At 41.0% G+C, this 17,778-nt stretch overlaps 1 protein-coding gene across 1 annotated transcript in view; it reads left to right on the top strand.

Moving 5' to 3' along the window:
- The window catches only part of spock1 (SPARC (osteonectin), cwcv and kazal like domains proteoglycan 1), an 83,421-nt gene extending 71,098 nt beyond the window's left edge, over positions 1-12,323 (top strand). Inside the window, exons 8-12 of the mRNA XM_079479365.1 lie at positions 4,514-4,630; positions 4,722-4,943; positions 5,271-5,333; positions 5,531-5,668; positions 8,214-12,323. Coding sequence (XP_079335491.1) covers positions 4,514-4,630; positions 4,722-4,943; positions 5,271-5,333; positions 5,531-5,668; positions 8,214-8,401 — 728 coding nt within the window. The 3' untranslated portion in view covers positions 8,402-12,323. The remainder of the gene's footprint in view (positions 1-4,513; positions 4,631-4,721; positions 4,944-5,270; positions 5,334-5,530; positions 5,669-8,213) is intronic.
- Positions 12,324-17,778: the final 5,455 nt, after the last annotated feature.

Below are 17,778 nucleotides of genomic sequence, written 5' to 3'. Positions count from 1 at the left end.
TCTCTCTCTCTCTCTCTGTCTCTCTCTCTCTCTCTCTCTCTCTCTCTCTCCCTCTCTCTCCTCTCTCTCTCTCCTCTCTCTCTCTCTTTCTCTCTCTCTCTCTCTCTCTCTCTCTCTCTCTCTCTCTCTCGCTCTCCGTCTCTCTCCGTCTCTCTCCGTCTCTCTCTCTTCTCTCTCTCTTCTCTCTCTCTTCTCTCTCTCTTCTCTCTCTCTCTCTCTCTCTCTCTCTCTCTTTCTATCTCTGGGGTGTGTGGAGTGTATCCAAATGTTTAGTCTATGATTTGTTGGCCTGATTTCTGTCTAATTAAACAAGACTGAATCATGTTTTTTGCCTCAGAGTGCATTTAAAAAATGCACTTTTAGTAATGTATTATACAGTACTGAACTTTAACACACACCCGCTGCAAAGGCTCATGAAAGCTCTTATTAAATATGATTCACACCTCCAGACACGGGCGCAGTCAGTGAAACTGAGAGAGATACAGCACAAAGTCTGTCTAATTTAACTACATAATGATAATAAATGATCACATTGCATCACTCTGTGTGTGTGGATTCTCTTAAAAAAGTCAAGTGTAAAATCAATGCAGAGACTTTAAAGGACCTTGAGCGGATAAAGCTCCGTCATCAATTACTCGTCCTCATGTTGTCTGAAATGCACATTGACCTTCTCTCCTCTGTAGGACACAACAGCAGATGTTAAGCAGAATGTTCTCTTTGTTCATTGAAAGTAAACGTACAGAGCCCGCACATGACATGGAGAAAACTAATTGTGGTGAATTAAGAGTCTGTGCCTGATTTGCCGAGAAACATTGATGTTTTACAAATGACAAGCGTTAAACATGGAAGGCAGGACTGTGATGGAGAAACTTTTCACAAAGCGGAAGAAAGAGGAATAAAATCAATAAATCAAAACAGGATTGATGTAAAACGAGGGAATGAATGAATAAAACGTGAGCACCAATTTTTGAATTTGTGTTCGTGGACACTATATCATTCACGAGTCATGTGCAAGCTGTCAAGCTTAAAAATTAAAACTGACTTGTGTACGTTTTTTTTCAAGAATATGATGAACTTTAATGGTGTTTTTTAATTTCACATCCCTGATACATGACCCATAACTCTTCCACTTTTACGACAGTGCTTTACCAACTGAGCTATAAAACAAAAAGGTTTAAATAGCAGCCATAGTCATTGTCAGAAAAGAGTTACAATCTAGAATTCCATTTATTGGTGTACTGTCCCTTTAACTAAAGTTATTAATATAATCTCTCTCTCTCAAACTCTATATGTGACTATATGACAAAGTATAATGTGTTGAACTCTTATTATTGCTGAGGCAGTAGAAAGAGAGAATGACAGAAGCGTTTGTGTGAGCTCGTGTCCTGCTGTTAATCACTCTGAGAAATCATTTTCTGTGATGAACTACTAATATCTGTGTCTGTTTGAATTAAACGTGTTCGTCATCCCGGATCCGTTTATAATGGAGTGTGTGAATGTTCCCGCTGCTGTTAGCGATTATCTTTAACAGAGGCAGAGGACGGCCGTCCCGGTGATGAGAGTCAGCAGTTATCGCCGCACGTACGGCTGCATGCCGGAACAATCAACGTCTGACAGCCGAGTCCTTTAATAACGGCGATAGCTCAACATGCCAGCGCAGAAAACTCACCTGTCAATCAAAGACAGAGAGGAAATGTCTCAAGGTTTTGGATGATGAATTTTGTGGTGTCATTTTAAGTTTAGTATGGTTTGATATCTCCTGTTTCTCCTTTTCTGTGCATACATTAGAGTTCAGAGAGAGAAAACTTTGTCGATGTGTGTTTGTTATAATGTAATAATAATATAAACTTATGTTTATGTGTTTCCTTTCAGATCTGGTTATTTATCTAAGTGTGTGTGTGTGTGTGTGTGTGTGTGTGTGTGTGTGTGTGTGTGTGTGTGTGTGTGTTAGACAGGTGTGTTATTCAGTAAAGTAATTTCCCTGCTGACACTCAAACTTTCAGAATGTTCTGCTCTTGATGGATTTGAAATACACTCCACATGTTTCTGTCAAGAAACTACAACAACAAACACAATACAACACACACACACACACACACACACACACACACAGATAGGTAGAGGTGTTGAGATCCAGCTGGATGCAAATATTCTTCTTTTAAAGTCCAGAAGATTTTAAACAATAGGACGGCAATGAATGCGTGTGTAGACAGGCTCTCACACACACTTACTTCGGAAATGAATCACACTGCTGCGTGCATGAAGAAAATCTCTTGTTGTATTGTTTGCATGGTTAAACTACGGTAAGATGTGTTGTATTTTAGTTATTAAACAGCAGTCATTCAGATGTGTTATGTGCTGTTTAAAAAAGAAAACTAAATTATGTATATTTGAAAATGTTAAAATGTGTGTGTGTGGACTTGGTTTTTATATATCAGTGGGGACCTAAACCTGAATACACACCAACTAATGGGGACCTGTTTCACTGTGGGGACAGAAATTGAGGTCCCACGGGCACAAAAGCTTATAAATTGTACAAACGATCATTTTTGAAGATCTTAAAATGCTAAAAGTTTTCTACGATCTTTAGGTTTAGGGGTTGGGTTGGGGGTAAAATATACAGTTTATTCAGTATATAACTCATTACGCCTATGGACTGTCCCCACGGAGATAATAAAACATATAGTTGTGTGTGTGTGTGTGTGTTAGCTGTGCAGCAGATGTAGATTCATGAGGTCTTTGCGTTCAGTAGGTTCATTACCGCAGCACAAACTCTTGCATCAACACACACCACCAGACTCGCACTGTGTTCACAGCACTCTATAGTGCTGTACTGCAAACTCTTTACTACACCATCAAACATACTGCACTTCCTCCCTCTCATCAAACTTTCAAAAGTCACCGAACTGCAGTCAAGTGCTCAGGAACTTTTGCCTCATATTATCCACCCATTCAATAACACGTGGGAGTAGATGTGTGCATCCCAAGTTGCAGTTCATAAAAACAGAACGCTAGTCTTTCCAGTGGACTTTTTAACGCTTTCATTGCAGGAACATGATGAGAAATGTAAGTGTAATGAAGGTCATGGGTTAATATTGATGCTAACATGTCCAACAAACACTTATAGTGTGTGCGATAGAGGGGTCCTGAGACATGAAGGGGTCCAACACTGCACCCGTACATTTTTGTACGTGTATCGTGGGACGGGATCTGACTCGGGCTTCAACCGGGCCCCCAGTTCAATCACTTCTCTCCTTTTCTTCGGTTTCTTTATGTTAGTGGTTTTATACATTCACTTCACCAGTTTCAATAAGAATCTGAGACCTGGTTAATCTTCAGCGCTTTCTTATTAAAAAATACATTTTATTAACATCATTCCAGACCAATGTGTTCACTGTGGATATACCCCCACACAGAGAGGGAGGCAAATCTCTATAAATCCCTCTTATTGGCTATAACCAATGCTCTTATGTTTCTTTATGAACAGTGTAAAGCAGAGTTATGATTGGAATACAGAAAACGCACACACAGGGAAATGAATGTGTCCATGGCAGAGCGGCGATATCTCTCTTCCTACAGTATAATAGAGGAATTACACTGCTGTGTTATCATGTTTTTGTTCGGAGGCATGATTCATGCAAACCACCAAAACAATACAACACTTTCAGATGAACACACACACGCTTTGATAAGGTGAATTTGTGTGTATTAAAGTATGCTGATATTTTTGCATTTCTGTGGAACTGATGTGTGTTGTGTACTGTACAAGCATGTGTGTGTTTTAATCCTCATTAGCTGTTTTCTGATTTTAATTGTTTCTCACGGTTATGTCTGCGATATTTATATGAATCCTCCATCATAATTCTTATAGTGGGGTTTAGGAGACCGTAGTGTCTCACGCGTTGCCAAACTAATGTCTATGTAATTGTTTTCATGTAGGTCGTTTCATACAACAGTCTCTGATACGTGCATCTATTCTGCCAAACGCCAAAATTCTCATTACTGCTCAAAATGGCAAATTGTAGCCCCGCGGCACTTTTCAAAGCGATTTCTGGGCCGATAGCTTCTCGTAAACTAAGACATGTTAATTCAAGTGGGAATTAAATTACCACGCGGCCCCCGTGTTTGTCAAAAACAGTAATCCACGACCGTAATTCCGCAGGTAATTTTCTCCTGGGTCTCGGGAGAAAATCACTGACATTTCTGACGCAGATGGCAAATGAAATCACAGTTTCCTGGCATCCCCACGATAAACAATTGCCACCTAAATAAGCTTCGGGATTTTATTCCACTACAGATTGATCGATTTAAATAGTTGACTTTCCATACGAAAACAAATCTGTTTAAAATCTCAGATATCTTGTTTAAAAACCGTAAGATGAAGTCACCTGCGTTTAAAATGTTTTCCTAAGAAAATCCCATTGATTTCCAGTCTCGTCTTGAGAAAGATTTCTCAACAAAAAAGCATACCAAGTCAATATAGACATTAGTGTGTTTTTGTCTGTTCGTATAGGCTGCAGAGATGCAGATTTGAGAAGTTTAGCGTCCAGACTCAAAGATTGGTTCGGGGTTCTGCACACGGACGCCAACAGAGACCTCAAAAGCGCAGCGAGCGATTCAGCTCAAGGACGTGAGTGACAGATATTTGGATTCAAGAGAGGAATGACGTTTATTTATGTGCCCGAATAAGTTTTGATCATCCATCTCTCTCTCTTCTGCAGGTTTTGACACTAGTATTTTGCCCATCTGTAAAGACTCTCTTGGTTGGATGTTCAACAAGCTGGACATGAACTACGACCTGCTCCTCGACCAATCAGAGCTCAGCGCCATTTACCTGGATAAATACGAGCTGTGCATGCGACCGTTGTTCAACTCCTGCGACTCGTTCAAAGACGGAAAACTGTCCAACAACGAATGGTGTTACTGCTTTCAGAAGCCTGACGGTGAGAATGATAAAATCTAACTAATGTTAACGTGCGTCATAAAATCTTTAGGTCACAGATACTCTGCTTGTGTTTTTACATAACTGCGCTTAAAATGGACATCCAAGAGATGAGATGAGCAAAGAGTTTTAAAGCAGAAATGCTTCGCTTGTTTTTTTGGGAAGATCACATGAATCTTTCAGTAAAAAGCTGTCTCAAATTGTGTGTTTACAAGCTGGTACGTCAGGTAGCTGAGTCTTGTTTAACTAGTTATTTTTATTACACCAGTCTCATGCTGACATGTCCTCGTTGTGTTTTAAATGTGTGTGTGTGTGTGTGTTTCTCCAGGCATGCCGTGTCAGAATGAGATGAACAGGCTTCAATCTCACAGCCGAAGGAAGAGTCTGACAGGTCAGTGCGCCTTTTGACTCTCTTCGAACCAATCAACATCAATAATCCCAAAAGTCACACTCTTCTGTTTTATGTAGTGGATTATAATGGAAATTTGGATGTTTTATAATGTCAGAGCAGCTTAATATAAATCACATTTGATTTGCTAATAGTCGGTGTATTGATCTGTTTCCTTTGTGTTTTGTGTCTGTTTGCAGGGCTGTATGTACCGCGCTGTACTGAAGATGGTTATTTTAAAGCCACACAGTGTCATGCCAGTACTGGACAGTGCTGGTGTGTAGACAAATACGGCAATGAGATCGCGGGATCCCGCAGACAGGGCAACCCAGCCTGTGGTATACATACACACACACACACATCAACCCAACCTGCTGTATACACACACATACACACAACCCAGCCTGTGACACACACAAATATACACAACCTGACCTTGTGTATACAAACAAATATAGACAACCCAACCTGTGACACACACAGATATACACAACCCAACCTGTGACACACACAAATATACACAACCCAACCTGTGACACACACAGATATACACAACCCAACCTGTGACACACACAAATATACACAACCCAACCTGTGACACACACAGATATACACAACCCAACCTGTGACACACACAGATATACACAACCCAACCTGTGACACACACAAATATACACAACCCAACCTGTGACACACACAAATATACACAACCCAACCTGTGACACACACAAATATACACAACCTGACCTTGTGTACACACACAAATATACACAACCCAACCTGTGACACACAAATATACACAACCTGACCTTGTGTACACACACAAATATACACAACCCAACCTGTGACACACACAAATATACACAACCTGACCTTGTGTACACACACAAATATACACAACCCAACCTGTGACACACACAAATATACACAACCCAACATGTGACACACACAAATACACACAACCCAACCTGTGACACACACAAATACACACAACCCAACCTGTGACACACACAAATATACACAACCCAACCTGTGACACACACAGATATACACAACCTGACCTTGTGTACACACACAAATATACACAACCCAACATGTGACACACACAAATACACACAACCCAACCTGTGACACACACAAATATACACAACCCAACCTGTGACACACACAAATATAGACAACCCAACCTGTGACACACACAGATATACACAACCCAACCTGTGACACACACAAATATACACAACCCAACCTGTGACACACACAGATATACACAACCCAACCTGTGACACACACAAATATACACAACCCAACCTGTGACACACACAAATATACACAACCCAACCTGTGACACACACAAATATACACAACCCAACCTGTGACACACACAAATATACACAACCTGACCTTGTGTACACACACAAATATACACAACCCAACCTGTGACACACAAATATACACAACCTGACCTTGTGTACACACACAAATATACACAACCCAACCTGTGACACACACAAATATACACAACCTGACCTTGTGTACACACACAAATATACACAACCCAACCTGTGACACACACAAATACACACAACCCAACCTGTGACACACACAAATATACACAACCCAACCTGTGACACACACAAATATACACAACCCAACCTGTGACACACACAGATATACACAACCCAACCTGTGACACACACAAATATACACAACCCAACCTGTGACACACACAAATATACACAACCCAACATGTGACACACACAAATACACACAACCCAACCTGTGACACACACAAATATACACAACCCAACCTGTGACACACACAGATATACACAACCCAACCTGTGACACACACAAATATACACAACCCCACCTGTGACACACACAAATATACACAACCCAACCTGTGACACACACAAATATACACAACCTGACCTTGTGTACACACACAAATATACACAACCCAACCTGTGACACACACAAATATAGACAACCCAACCTGTGACACACACAAATATACACAACCCAACCTGTGACACACACAAATATACACAACCCAACATGTGACACACACAAATACACACAACCCAACCTGTGACACACACAAATATACACAACCCAACCTGTGACACACACAAATATACACAACCCAACATGTGACACACACAAATACACACAACCCAACCTGTGACACACACAAATATACACAACCCAACCTGTGACACACACAGATATACACAACCTGACCTTGTGTACACACACAAATATACACAACCCAACCTGTGACACACACAAATATACACAACCTGACCTTGTGTACACACACAAATATACACAACCCAACCTGTGACACACACAAATATAGACAACCCAACCTGTGACACACACAAATATACACAACCCAACATGTGACACACACAAATACACACAACCCAACCTGTGACACACACAAATATACACAACCCAACCTGTGACACACACAAATATACACAACCCAACCTGTGACACACACAAATATACACAACCCAACCTGTGACACACACAAATATACACAACCCAACCTGTGACACACACAGATATACACAACCCAACCTGTGACACACACAAATATACACAACCCAACATGTGACATACACAACCCAACCTGTGACACACACATATATACACAATCCAGTCTATTATACATACACACCACGCATTCCAACCTGTGGTATACACACAGAAATATACACACAACTCATCGTATGACATCTAAAACTTTTTTTATCCAACAGTGTTTCTTGACTTCTCAGTAAAATGTATAAAACATCATATTTTATGTATAATGAATGATCTACTTCAGAACACATCTTCTCTTTCATCTGCCTCTGTGTGTGTGTGTAGAGGAAGATCAGGAGACATCTGGTGACTTCGGCAGCGGCGGTGCCGTGATCCTACTAGACGATCAGGAGGAGGAGTCTCAACAGCACGGGCGGGGCAGACAGAAGGAGAGACGGGGCCGACTCCACCCCCGTGGGGCGATCGAGGACGACGAGGATGCAGAGGATGACGAGTTGGGCTACGTCTGGTAGCTCCTCTCACCCATCTTCCACTGATTTACCAGGGACCCATGTTAAAATGCACAGTTCTGAAGCCATTCCAGCCCCGCCCCTCCACTGCGCGGTTTCTCTCCTGGTCCTTTTCTGGATCCAAAGCCGTCCTTGCATTTCTTCCCCACATCATTATCTCTCTCTTTCTCTGTGGCTGGCTGTTCATGTCCTATCCTCTGATTTCCCATGTTTAAAAACACAGATCTTCTGGGACGTTCCTATGTTCTAGATCACATCTAGTACGGCTGTTTGTGGACTCTAGATTGCGACGGTAGACATGCATGATAAGATTTTTCAGGGGTTGGCCGTTCTAGAAGGTTTCTAGAGGTTTAATGTGAAGTTCTCAGTGGTCGTATGCATGAACGCCACCGCAGAACGCAGCAGTCAACATGTGAGACCTGAAGATCAGGTGAGCTCAGATCAGACACGCTACAAATCTGAAGCTTGTCAGACCTTAATGTTTCAAATCTGTGACGAGAAGCATGACCAACGTTTAAACCAACCAACAGCGTAAAACAAGCAGGAGCATTAAGCTGTAATTATTTGTGTTGTCTTTTGGATCATTTTTTCTTTTATTATCTGAACAGACTCGGTGTGTTTAAGTGAGTCCTGACCTTTGCATTGACTTTCTATGATACATTCATTGGAGATCGAGCGTCTCGGCTCGACAGAATTCAGAAGCAATCAAACGCCTCATCGGCCTGACCTTTTCAAACATTACCGAACGCTTCCGCTCACAGGAAAACAGAAGGCAAATGAAAAAGCTCTCTCCGTGACGGCTGTCGTGGAGTCGTGCTCGCTGGAGAGAACGCTGCCTCGCGGCTTTGCCTTCCGAGTTTCGAATCGTCAGCACATTTGAAGCGCAGAATACAGAGATTTGTGCACTTGTGAAAAACTGTGTGAGCCCGAGGTGACTTCTGCTTCCCATAATCCATCTTCTTCAGTTAAACTGATGGTTGTTTATCAGCTCGTGAGATCTCTTTAAAGTCAACACTTTGAGTTTTTTCGTTTTGTGGAACTGAATGATTTTAGATGGTCTGTCAAGCTTAAAACGTTAAACGGCACACGTTCTTGTGTGAAAGTTCTGTCATCATTTATTCACATTTCAAATCTGTCAGTCAATGGGGGTCAATGTTTGAATAAATGATGAAAGAATTTTGGGTGAATAATTCTTATAAAGACTGCCTCACAACGATTAGCTGCTGTTTGGGTTTACGCCTCTCATTTACATCAATTCAGCACTAACGCTGTGACGCTTGCTCAGCTCTACCGTCAATCCCACAATCCCCTGCATCAGCCTGCTGCCCGTGCTGTCTGTGAGTCAGTCTGTGAACCTGATCAGACCGAAACACTTCAGAACCGTTTAGTGCTGCTTTCAGATTAAACCTGTCTCTCTGACTGTATGAACACACACACACACATTTGTCTGTTCTCACCCACGTCAGATGTGTTTTGAGGCAGCGAGTTCTGCTGTGTGTGTGTTCGCAGGAGGAGATGTTTCGCTCAGTGATAATAGAGGCTGGTACAGATGGATTATATGAGGCGTCTTGCACCCAGAGGGGAATCTCCTGTGGGATTATGGGTAACAGAGGAAAGAACTGATGGCTTACGACTCCCTCGCACCTCTTCTTCTATATCTTTTCTGTTTCCTCTCCTCAAATTCAGAAAATCATCCTTCGTCACGGGGCGGAAGAGATATTCGATGTACTTATGATTTGAAATCCTTTTGTAATGAAATAGTTCACCCTGAAATTAATATTCAGACTTAATTTCCGCATTTGATTTGTTCTTTTATAATCTGATTAATAGGAAAATAATCTGTCAAATCTCAAAAAGGAGATGAAACGAGAATAACAACACTCATCACATGTAATTCGTGTGGGGAACTGAACAACACTTTCTTTTTAAGTTGTTTTATTTTATTATTCGGATGTTGTGCATGAAGACTTCAGGGTCAGCAAATGCTTCTGGTTGGTGCGTGTCTCGTAACAAATTGCCACATTTGAATAAAAGCAAAAATTTTATTTGAGAGCTGCAGAGGAGGAAAAAGATTTTTTTTGAATTTGTATTTATGCTGCATGTCCCTTTTTAATATCTTATATATTCTGGGGTGCGTTTCCCGAACAACAACATAACTTGCTGGTTACCACGTAGGACGATGCATCATTTGAAAACTAACTAGCTACTGACGACTGTTTCCAAAAAACATAGTAACTTTGTCGCTTATCAACCACGTTGGTTCAACAATATAGTTGTTGACGTCACATATGTGGGGGAGTAATACAGTCTTCTAATGAATGTGTTCAGAACTATTTAATGTCATATTATTTCTATAAATAACATACGCTGCTTCTTTAAATTATTTTTGTTATCATTTATGCTCTTGGTTGTTTTATTTCACGATATAATTCATTCATACGTTTCCTCCTACGTCACTCTGGCCAGGGATTCCCCAAGGTCCTAGAGCACGTAGGGTTAAGCGCATATGCACTTTTCAAAAAACAGCGCTTCTAATTTCTTGACAAACTAAAAGATGCATATATTTAGAATGATGGCACCCCATGTTTTTGCTTACTTTGCTTAAAAGCATGATGTATTTAAGTCTACATGTCAAAATATCAAGGAACTATGCTTCTAACCAAAGCTCTAGACCTGTAGTTCCAACCACACAACTTTGCGACGCCGCTTGCGATTGATCGCCGGAACGACGGTTTCGGGAAACACTGAAATCGTTGAACTATGCTTGAACGACAGAACTTGCGACCACAGTTGGCAAAAGATGGGAAACATGGGGAACGCACCCCTGGTCAGGTAAAAGGCCCCTTCACACCAAGGATGATAACTACAAAAATAAATGCTCCCTAAATTTGAAAGAATATTACACCCATTAAAGATGTTGATCTTTTTTTATTTACCATTGATGTGGACTCTAATATAGTTGTCGTTCTTGATGTGAGGGGGCCTGGCCCATGACTGACTGAATCTCACTTTCGTTTTTCTAATCTCTCAGATGACATCAGCGTCATGAGTGCAGACCATGTCTGATCTCTGCAGAACTCATAACATTATGTTGGCCCATCTAAACCATGACCTTTGACCTTTGAGGTGACCTTTCCCCTCCTCCAGTGCTGCTGTGTGTCTGATGCCTGGCCTGCAACCCTCCATTTTTGGTCCCGTCTCTGCCTGCTTCGCTCTTGTACAGAGGTGCAATAAAAGCTTCGATACAGATGTTTTTTCACACACACACACACACACCTGCAGCTACAGATTACATACAGTTTCGATGGCCATATTTCCAAGAGTTTCCTTTGTTAATCCTCTATATTTTTTACTCTGTAAAGACAATAATTCATGTGTAAAAAAGCGAAAAGAAAAACGCTGAATGTTCAACTTGGAGATGTAATGTAATGATGTCATGTGGCTTTGTCCATTTGCCTTGCCTGAGTCTGGATGTGTAAAAGCCCTCCTGTCCTCCTAACTGTAGTTTAGATACCCTTCTCTACTGTATGTCTCTCTCTCTCTCTCTCTCTCTCTCTGTCTCTCGTCCACTGATGTGGGGCAGGTGGAGCACCAGGTGTTGAGCCCTGTTTTCACAAGTGGTCAACTGCATTGACACGGTTCTGAGAGTTCATACACGCCCCGGTCAAACACCAGCACCAGTTCAGTGGAAGAGATTTGTCATTGTCTGTCTCTCTGTTCTCATGTCTCTCTCAACGCTTTGTCTAATTTCCCTCTGTCTAAGATCCTCCTGATCAAGTCCTGGTGAAATGTTCATGTTTTGGGCTGATTTGTTTGCTCTGTTTTTGTTTGACTTTTGCTTTTTTTTCTTTGTTTGTTTTAACTGTAAAACGGTTCCTTGAGAAAATGTTTGTCTGAATAAAACTGGAGTTTGTCGTCATCCGGTACTTTCCTGTGTCTGCTCATATCTTTTCCCGGTCGGTTCAAATGAGTTTACATTGCTAGGCTGAGTAACTCTCATGGGGTTTATACGTTCAAGTTTCAGGTTGTGTGTTGGTGCCAAATGGTCCAATGAACTATATGCCGACTTACGGCGACCCGAGTTCAAATCTCGGCTCGTGGTCCTTTCCCGACTTACGGCTTTCGCTTTCCTCTCTCTCGTCCCATTATTTCCTGTCTCACTCTCCACTGTCCAATCCATATAAGATGCAAGAAAAGGTCTTCAGGTTTCAGGTGTTGTCAAATCTAAATTTACTACAATAAATTAGAGATAAATTCAATTTTACAGGCTTTGGTTGAATATAATTATACTTCATTTTATGTTAAATAAGGCTTGTGTTAAAATTACGGTCAGTTTTAATCAGACACCGAATAAACACCCATTAGATTAGAGTTAAAGCATAGAAATATATACATAGATGCCACTTTTGATCGCACCAGACACGTCTGCCATCTTGGAGTCGTCAACATTTCAGTTGCTGTTGTCACTACCACAACAAAAATCAATGAGTTGAGATGCCACAACACTGCACAGCCCATAGAAACTAATGAGGCATCTATGGATTTATATATATATATATTTACAACTATATCTCTAATCCATTGCTGAGGAAAACCTTTCCATGTGACTTTTTCTGTAATGCGTGTTTATGCCAAAGTTTCCTTCAGCTTGTGAAATACGACTGTAACCCAGAATAAGACGAACCGTCCTGTCATAACGTCACATCCCTCATATTATCAATGATTCCTGTGTGGTGGTGTATTGATTGTTGTCCCAGATGTGTGATGTTGGTGGACACGCCCTCTCCGCTCCATCAGAACCGCCCACCCGCTTTTTGTTGGCGCCGGCGTACGCATCCATCAAAGCTAATGATCTCCAGGAGACATGGCCGACGCTGAGCTTTTGTCTTCATTTGATGAGCTTTATTCACTCATTGATTTCAGAAGAGCAGATTTATACGCTTTGATTCATTAGGCCGGCAGAAAAAGCCATTATTTTGTCAGTCACTCATCTCGCGTGTCGCCCACTCGCGCTCTCATACCGTCTCTCTCACAGTGACAGTGTCTCGTTTCGCTCTCTTTAGAAGGTGCTAAGTGATGTAGTTGCGGTGGGATTCGAGGATGCTCCTCTTGTTCAGGAATCTTTATTGATCTGGGATCTCTTCACTCGATGCTGCTAACCTCGGATAAAAAGCAATTTTGAGCTGACAGCGTCTGTGGAGTTTATTTACAGACGGCGGTGTGGGAATTTACACCATCTGGTCTCCTGAAATACCTGTATTCAAAATGTCATTTTTCTCTTTTAGACAATGAGAAAACAAGAGAGATGTTTGAGGCCCCGGGGGATTGTGGGAAGACACAACATATGCCGGTACTTGTTTCCTGATGAAGCAAAATTAGCATACGTCTGTTATCTTGCCGTATTATGGGCCGGTTTGAGATGCATTCAGTAGAGATGCTTAATAATTAAGAGTTGTTAGGGGTTTTGAAGTCATATAAAGTTTGTTTGCTCACTAGTGCACACTCAAATCGAGAAGTGGCCTGCAAGGAGAAGAGTTTTTCTGCGCTAGCTTTAAACCAGCATGTGATTTTTAATGTGAGGAGACACTAGAGGATGAGCTGCTCTTCTCCCGATGTTCTATTAAAGCGAGAGTTCAGCATCAGCCTCATTCGGCCTGTCAGTCAAATAAAAACACATCTGAACTCCTGCGGCCCTTCATGTTTGACCTTCACCGCGTGAATCACACACACAGACTGAATTATCAGCACGCTGTGCCTACAGCCGTGTAAGGGCAGATCTGCCTCAATGTTCCACAGCTTTTCTGTAAAACTCCAATTTATATTTATGACACTGACGCTGTTAAATTCTTCATTAATTCACTTTATATTTCAGAGGCGAGTCTTACTCCCGTGACAGGAATCATATCATACAGAATAAGACTCACACAAATTATAAATAACAATGTCAAAGATGAAAGGAAAAAATCTGTTGCTTCTTTGACTCCGAATTATTCAAAATGCATCACTGTTTAAAAAAACAACACAAAGAAATTATACTAAAGTACTTAAATGCATCCGTCTTTGAATAAGACTTTTTGTTTTCAGGACACCCCACAGACAATAGACAATGCCTATTTAGCGCAACAATAAAAAGTTAGTAGAGAATTCAACACTGGAAACACTGAAAAAGGTAAACTCAGTTTTATCATATTGTATTGTATTGCAAATATCTACAAATTCATAATTCAAGACATATTTTCTTGAGAAACAAAATGACATAATATATTAAGTCTTGTTGTTGATTGTATGCCTAAAACTAAAAATGCTACTAAAGTTAAAGTGATAGTTCACCCAAAAATTAAAACATGGTCATTATTTACTGAAGCTCTCGTCATTTCAATTCTTTATGACTTTCTTTCTACCGCAGAGTACAAAAAATAAATATTTTGAAGAAAGTTGGTAACCAAACACCAGTGGGACCCTTTCACTTTAATTGCATGGACCCAAAACTAATGCAATAAAGTGGATACCAGTTAACAACATTCTTCAAAATATCTTCTTTTGTGTTCTGCGGAAGAATGAAAGTCATACAGGTTAAAAATTGACTAGAGGGTGAGTAAATGATGACCAACTCATTATCTTTAAGAAAACCAAACTATCACTTTAAGAAAAATAGATTTACTTTGAAGGAGAAACAAGATTTTTTTCTATGCCCATTGGCAGATTTACAAAGAATTTTCAACAGTAAAAAGTAATTTAGCAGAAAATAAGCCTTAATATAGAGTCATTTTGCTTCTGAAATAAATGTATATATCTTTTTGAGAATTTGTACTGGAAACAGGAATAACATAAATTCATTTTCTGCATTAAAGTCATCATCTGAATTGATGTGAATGTATTTTGAATCAAATGTTAGATGTGCACAAAAAGGATGGGTCCACATCAGGTGGGTCTGGTTTCCTCTCAGTTAAAGATGTTGAAGATGTGTATCTGTTCAAAGATGTCTGTTGCCAGTTTCAAGTGAACTGTCAGATTCCAGAAATCTTCTGTAAACTCTTGAGCAGAAACGCAGCAGCCTGTCACCGCAGTTAATGCAGCGAAAACCACTTCAGACGGCGCCGTTTGTTATATGACAGATACGCAGGCCAGGTGATGCTGTGCAGGGGTAAAATGTGAAGCTTGCCTGTCACATAAATGGCAACAGACTTAGTGTCTCACTCCATATCCTGGGGAGTGAAGTTTTCATTGAGTTTTGTAGATGTCATGTTCGAGTCTCCCGAGGGCTTCTATCAGTCTAGAGGGATGAAGTAGTCAAACCTGGAACCTCAGCGGATGTTGCCTGTCATCCCTGAAATAACCTTCAGTGAAACACATTCACCCTGAGGAGAAGAACGGCCGTCCACCTGGGCGACAAACAATATCACCTGACATCTGAACTGGGAATTGACAGTCTGTGAGAAGGAGAATTGTGTCTCTAATAGACAATTAAAGATGTCCAATTAAAAAAACGCTTCATGTTATATAAATAACATCACATTTTAGAAGATGAGAAGTGTGATGTTCAGAGTGATATCTGAGGTGTGTGTGTGTGTGCATTTGCATTTGCATGAGGTGATGCTGAAGTGGTGACTGTGAATAATGTGGACCGCCGCTTCTGTCGGGCCAGATGCCTATCAAAGACAAACATATCACAAAACTGCTGCATCATGGGATTTTCCGCATACGCGGGTGAGTAAATCAGGTCATCTGTGTCAGAGATTTCCATACCTGAAGCAAATCGGAGAGCTTCCGGATTTTGCCAATTACCCAGGATCCTCTCTTGCCAGTAGATGCTGGCAGGGCCTGAAAGCTCTCTCGTCTCCCCCGCAACGGATCTATCATTCCTCGTAGAGTCATCTGGTACAGAGTTTTCCATTTGGAACAAATCTGTTGGCCGGAGTTCTGACTTGGCCGCAGCAGAGACCCAGCAGACCTCAATATCGACACCATCCAATAAAATGAGAGAGGAAGAACAAACAAGATTAGACCCGCTGCTCCCGCTCGGAGTAATTAGAGAGATTTAGGGAGAGATTTACAGAAATTGGGTTCATAATCGCGCTGGTTTCAAACACAGTTTTGCTTCATGGTTAGTTGATCCATTTAACAGATGTCATCATTCCGCTGTTTAGTTTGGATTTGTCCGTTTAAAGCTGTGTGTGGGGGTTAATGCTAAGAGAAATAGAGCATGTTGACAGTAGACTTACTGGTTATTAGTGGTGTTAGATAGGGTGAGCATTACTAATAGCATTGCTTATGTCTGTGGGTAGTGGTTTTAATTTACAGTCTATGACATATAGCAGCATCTAGTGGTGAGGTTGCGACGTGCAACTAATGGCTCACTCCACCCTCCCTTACGAAGCGCTACAGCAGCTGACACAGGACTAAGATGGAAATAACGTATTTACGAAACACGATCACGCAGGAGCAGTGTGTCCATTTAGGGCTGCTGTAGAAACGACATGGAGAATTCCATGCAAGGACACATGCGATGTATGTAGATAGAAATAGCTCATGTTTCCTAAACACAAAACCGCAGAGATACTGAAGAGTCAGGATGGAACAACATAATATAGAAATGTTATAATAACAGAATAACAGAAATGTTATTTTTCTCATCTCTTTTTTTAGCAGAAGATAATATACTCTGCATCAAAGGAGATTTGATTTAGAATGTTCTCAATATGTGGAAACAGATGTAATATCAGTGAACTTATTGTATCATTTCACTTATTCAAAGGTGTCTCCACTCAATGCAAACAACAACCCTAGAATAAAAAAAACGATTTTCGGTTTTAAACTAAACAAAATGTGCTATGAAAGAGGAAAGGTAAAGATGTCTTATAAATTGGGTTCTTTCATAATTGTTTCATTTAACCGACAGGCCTTTCGTTTTCTATTCGATAGCAGTTTCATTGATATGAACGGTCCACAAATGCCACAGAACAATAAACCTACCCGGAAACAGAGTGCATACTGCACATATCAAGCAAGTGTAAAATACAGGTCCTCGTGTGACCTTCAGATTAGAATGATGGTTTCATCCGTTTAAAGACTCACACATACAGATGCAGGCGGTAGAGAAGCCGCAGTGAAGATGATGGGCTTTCTGACCATCTGCCTCCTCTGGTAACTGCCTGTCTCTGCGCTCATAAATGCTGACCTGACTCTCCTCAGGTCCGAGCGTCCTCGCACCCCTGCAGGAGACTCATCCACCTTTCCCAAAATAACCCTGAGCATCAGCGGGTGTGAGTGTGTGCGGGACGTTTGAGGTTTTGTTCTTGCAGCGTATCAATGTGTGTGAGTGTGAATTACTGTGATTATCGTCTGAAGATCGTTATTATCACAGCCAGTTTCAGCGGGAC

The sequence above is a fragment of the Barbatula barbatula genome (genome assembly GCF_947034865.1).
Source record: "Barbatula barbatula genome assembly, chromosome: 18".
Classification (NCBI taxonomy): domain Eukaryota; kingdom Metazoa; phylum Chordata; class Actinopteri; order Cypriniformes; family Nemacheilidae; genus Barbatula; species Barbatula barbatula.
The sequence above is the reverse complement of the archived record's forward strand: the minus strand, read 5'-3'. Positions and strand labels throughout refer to the sequence as shown.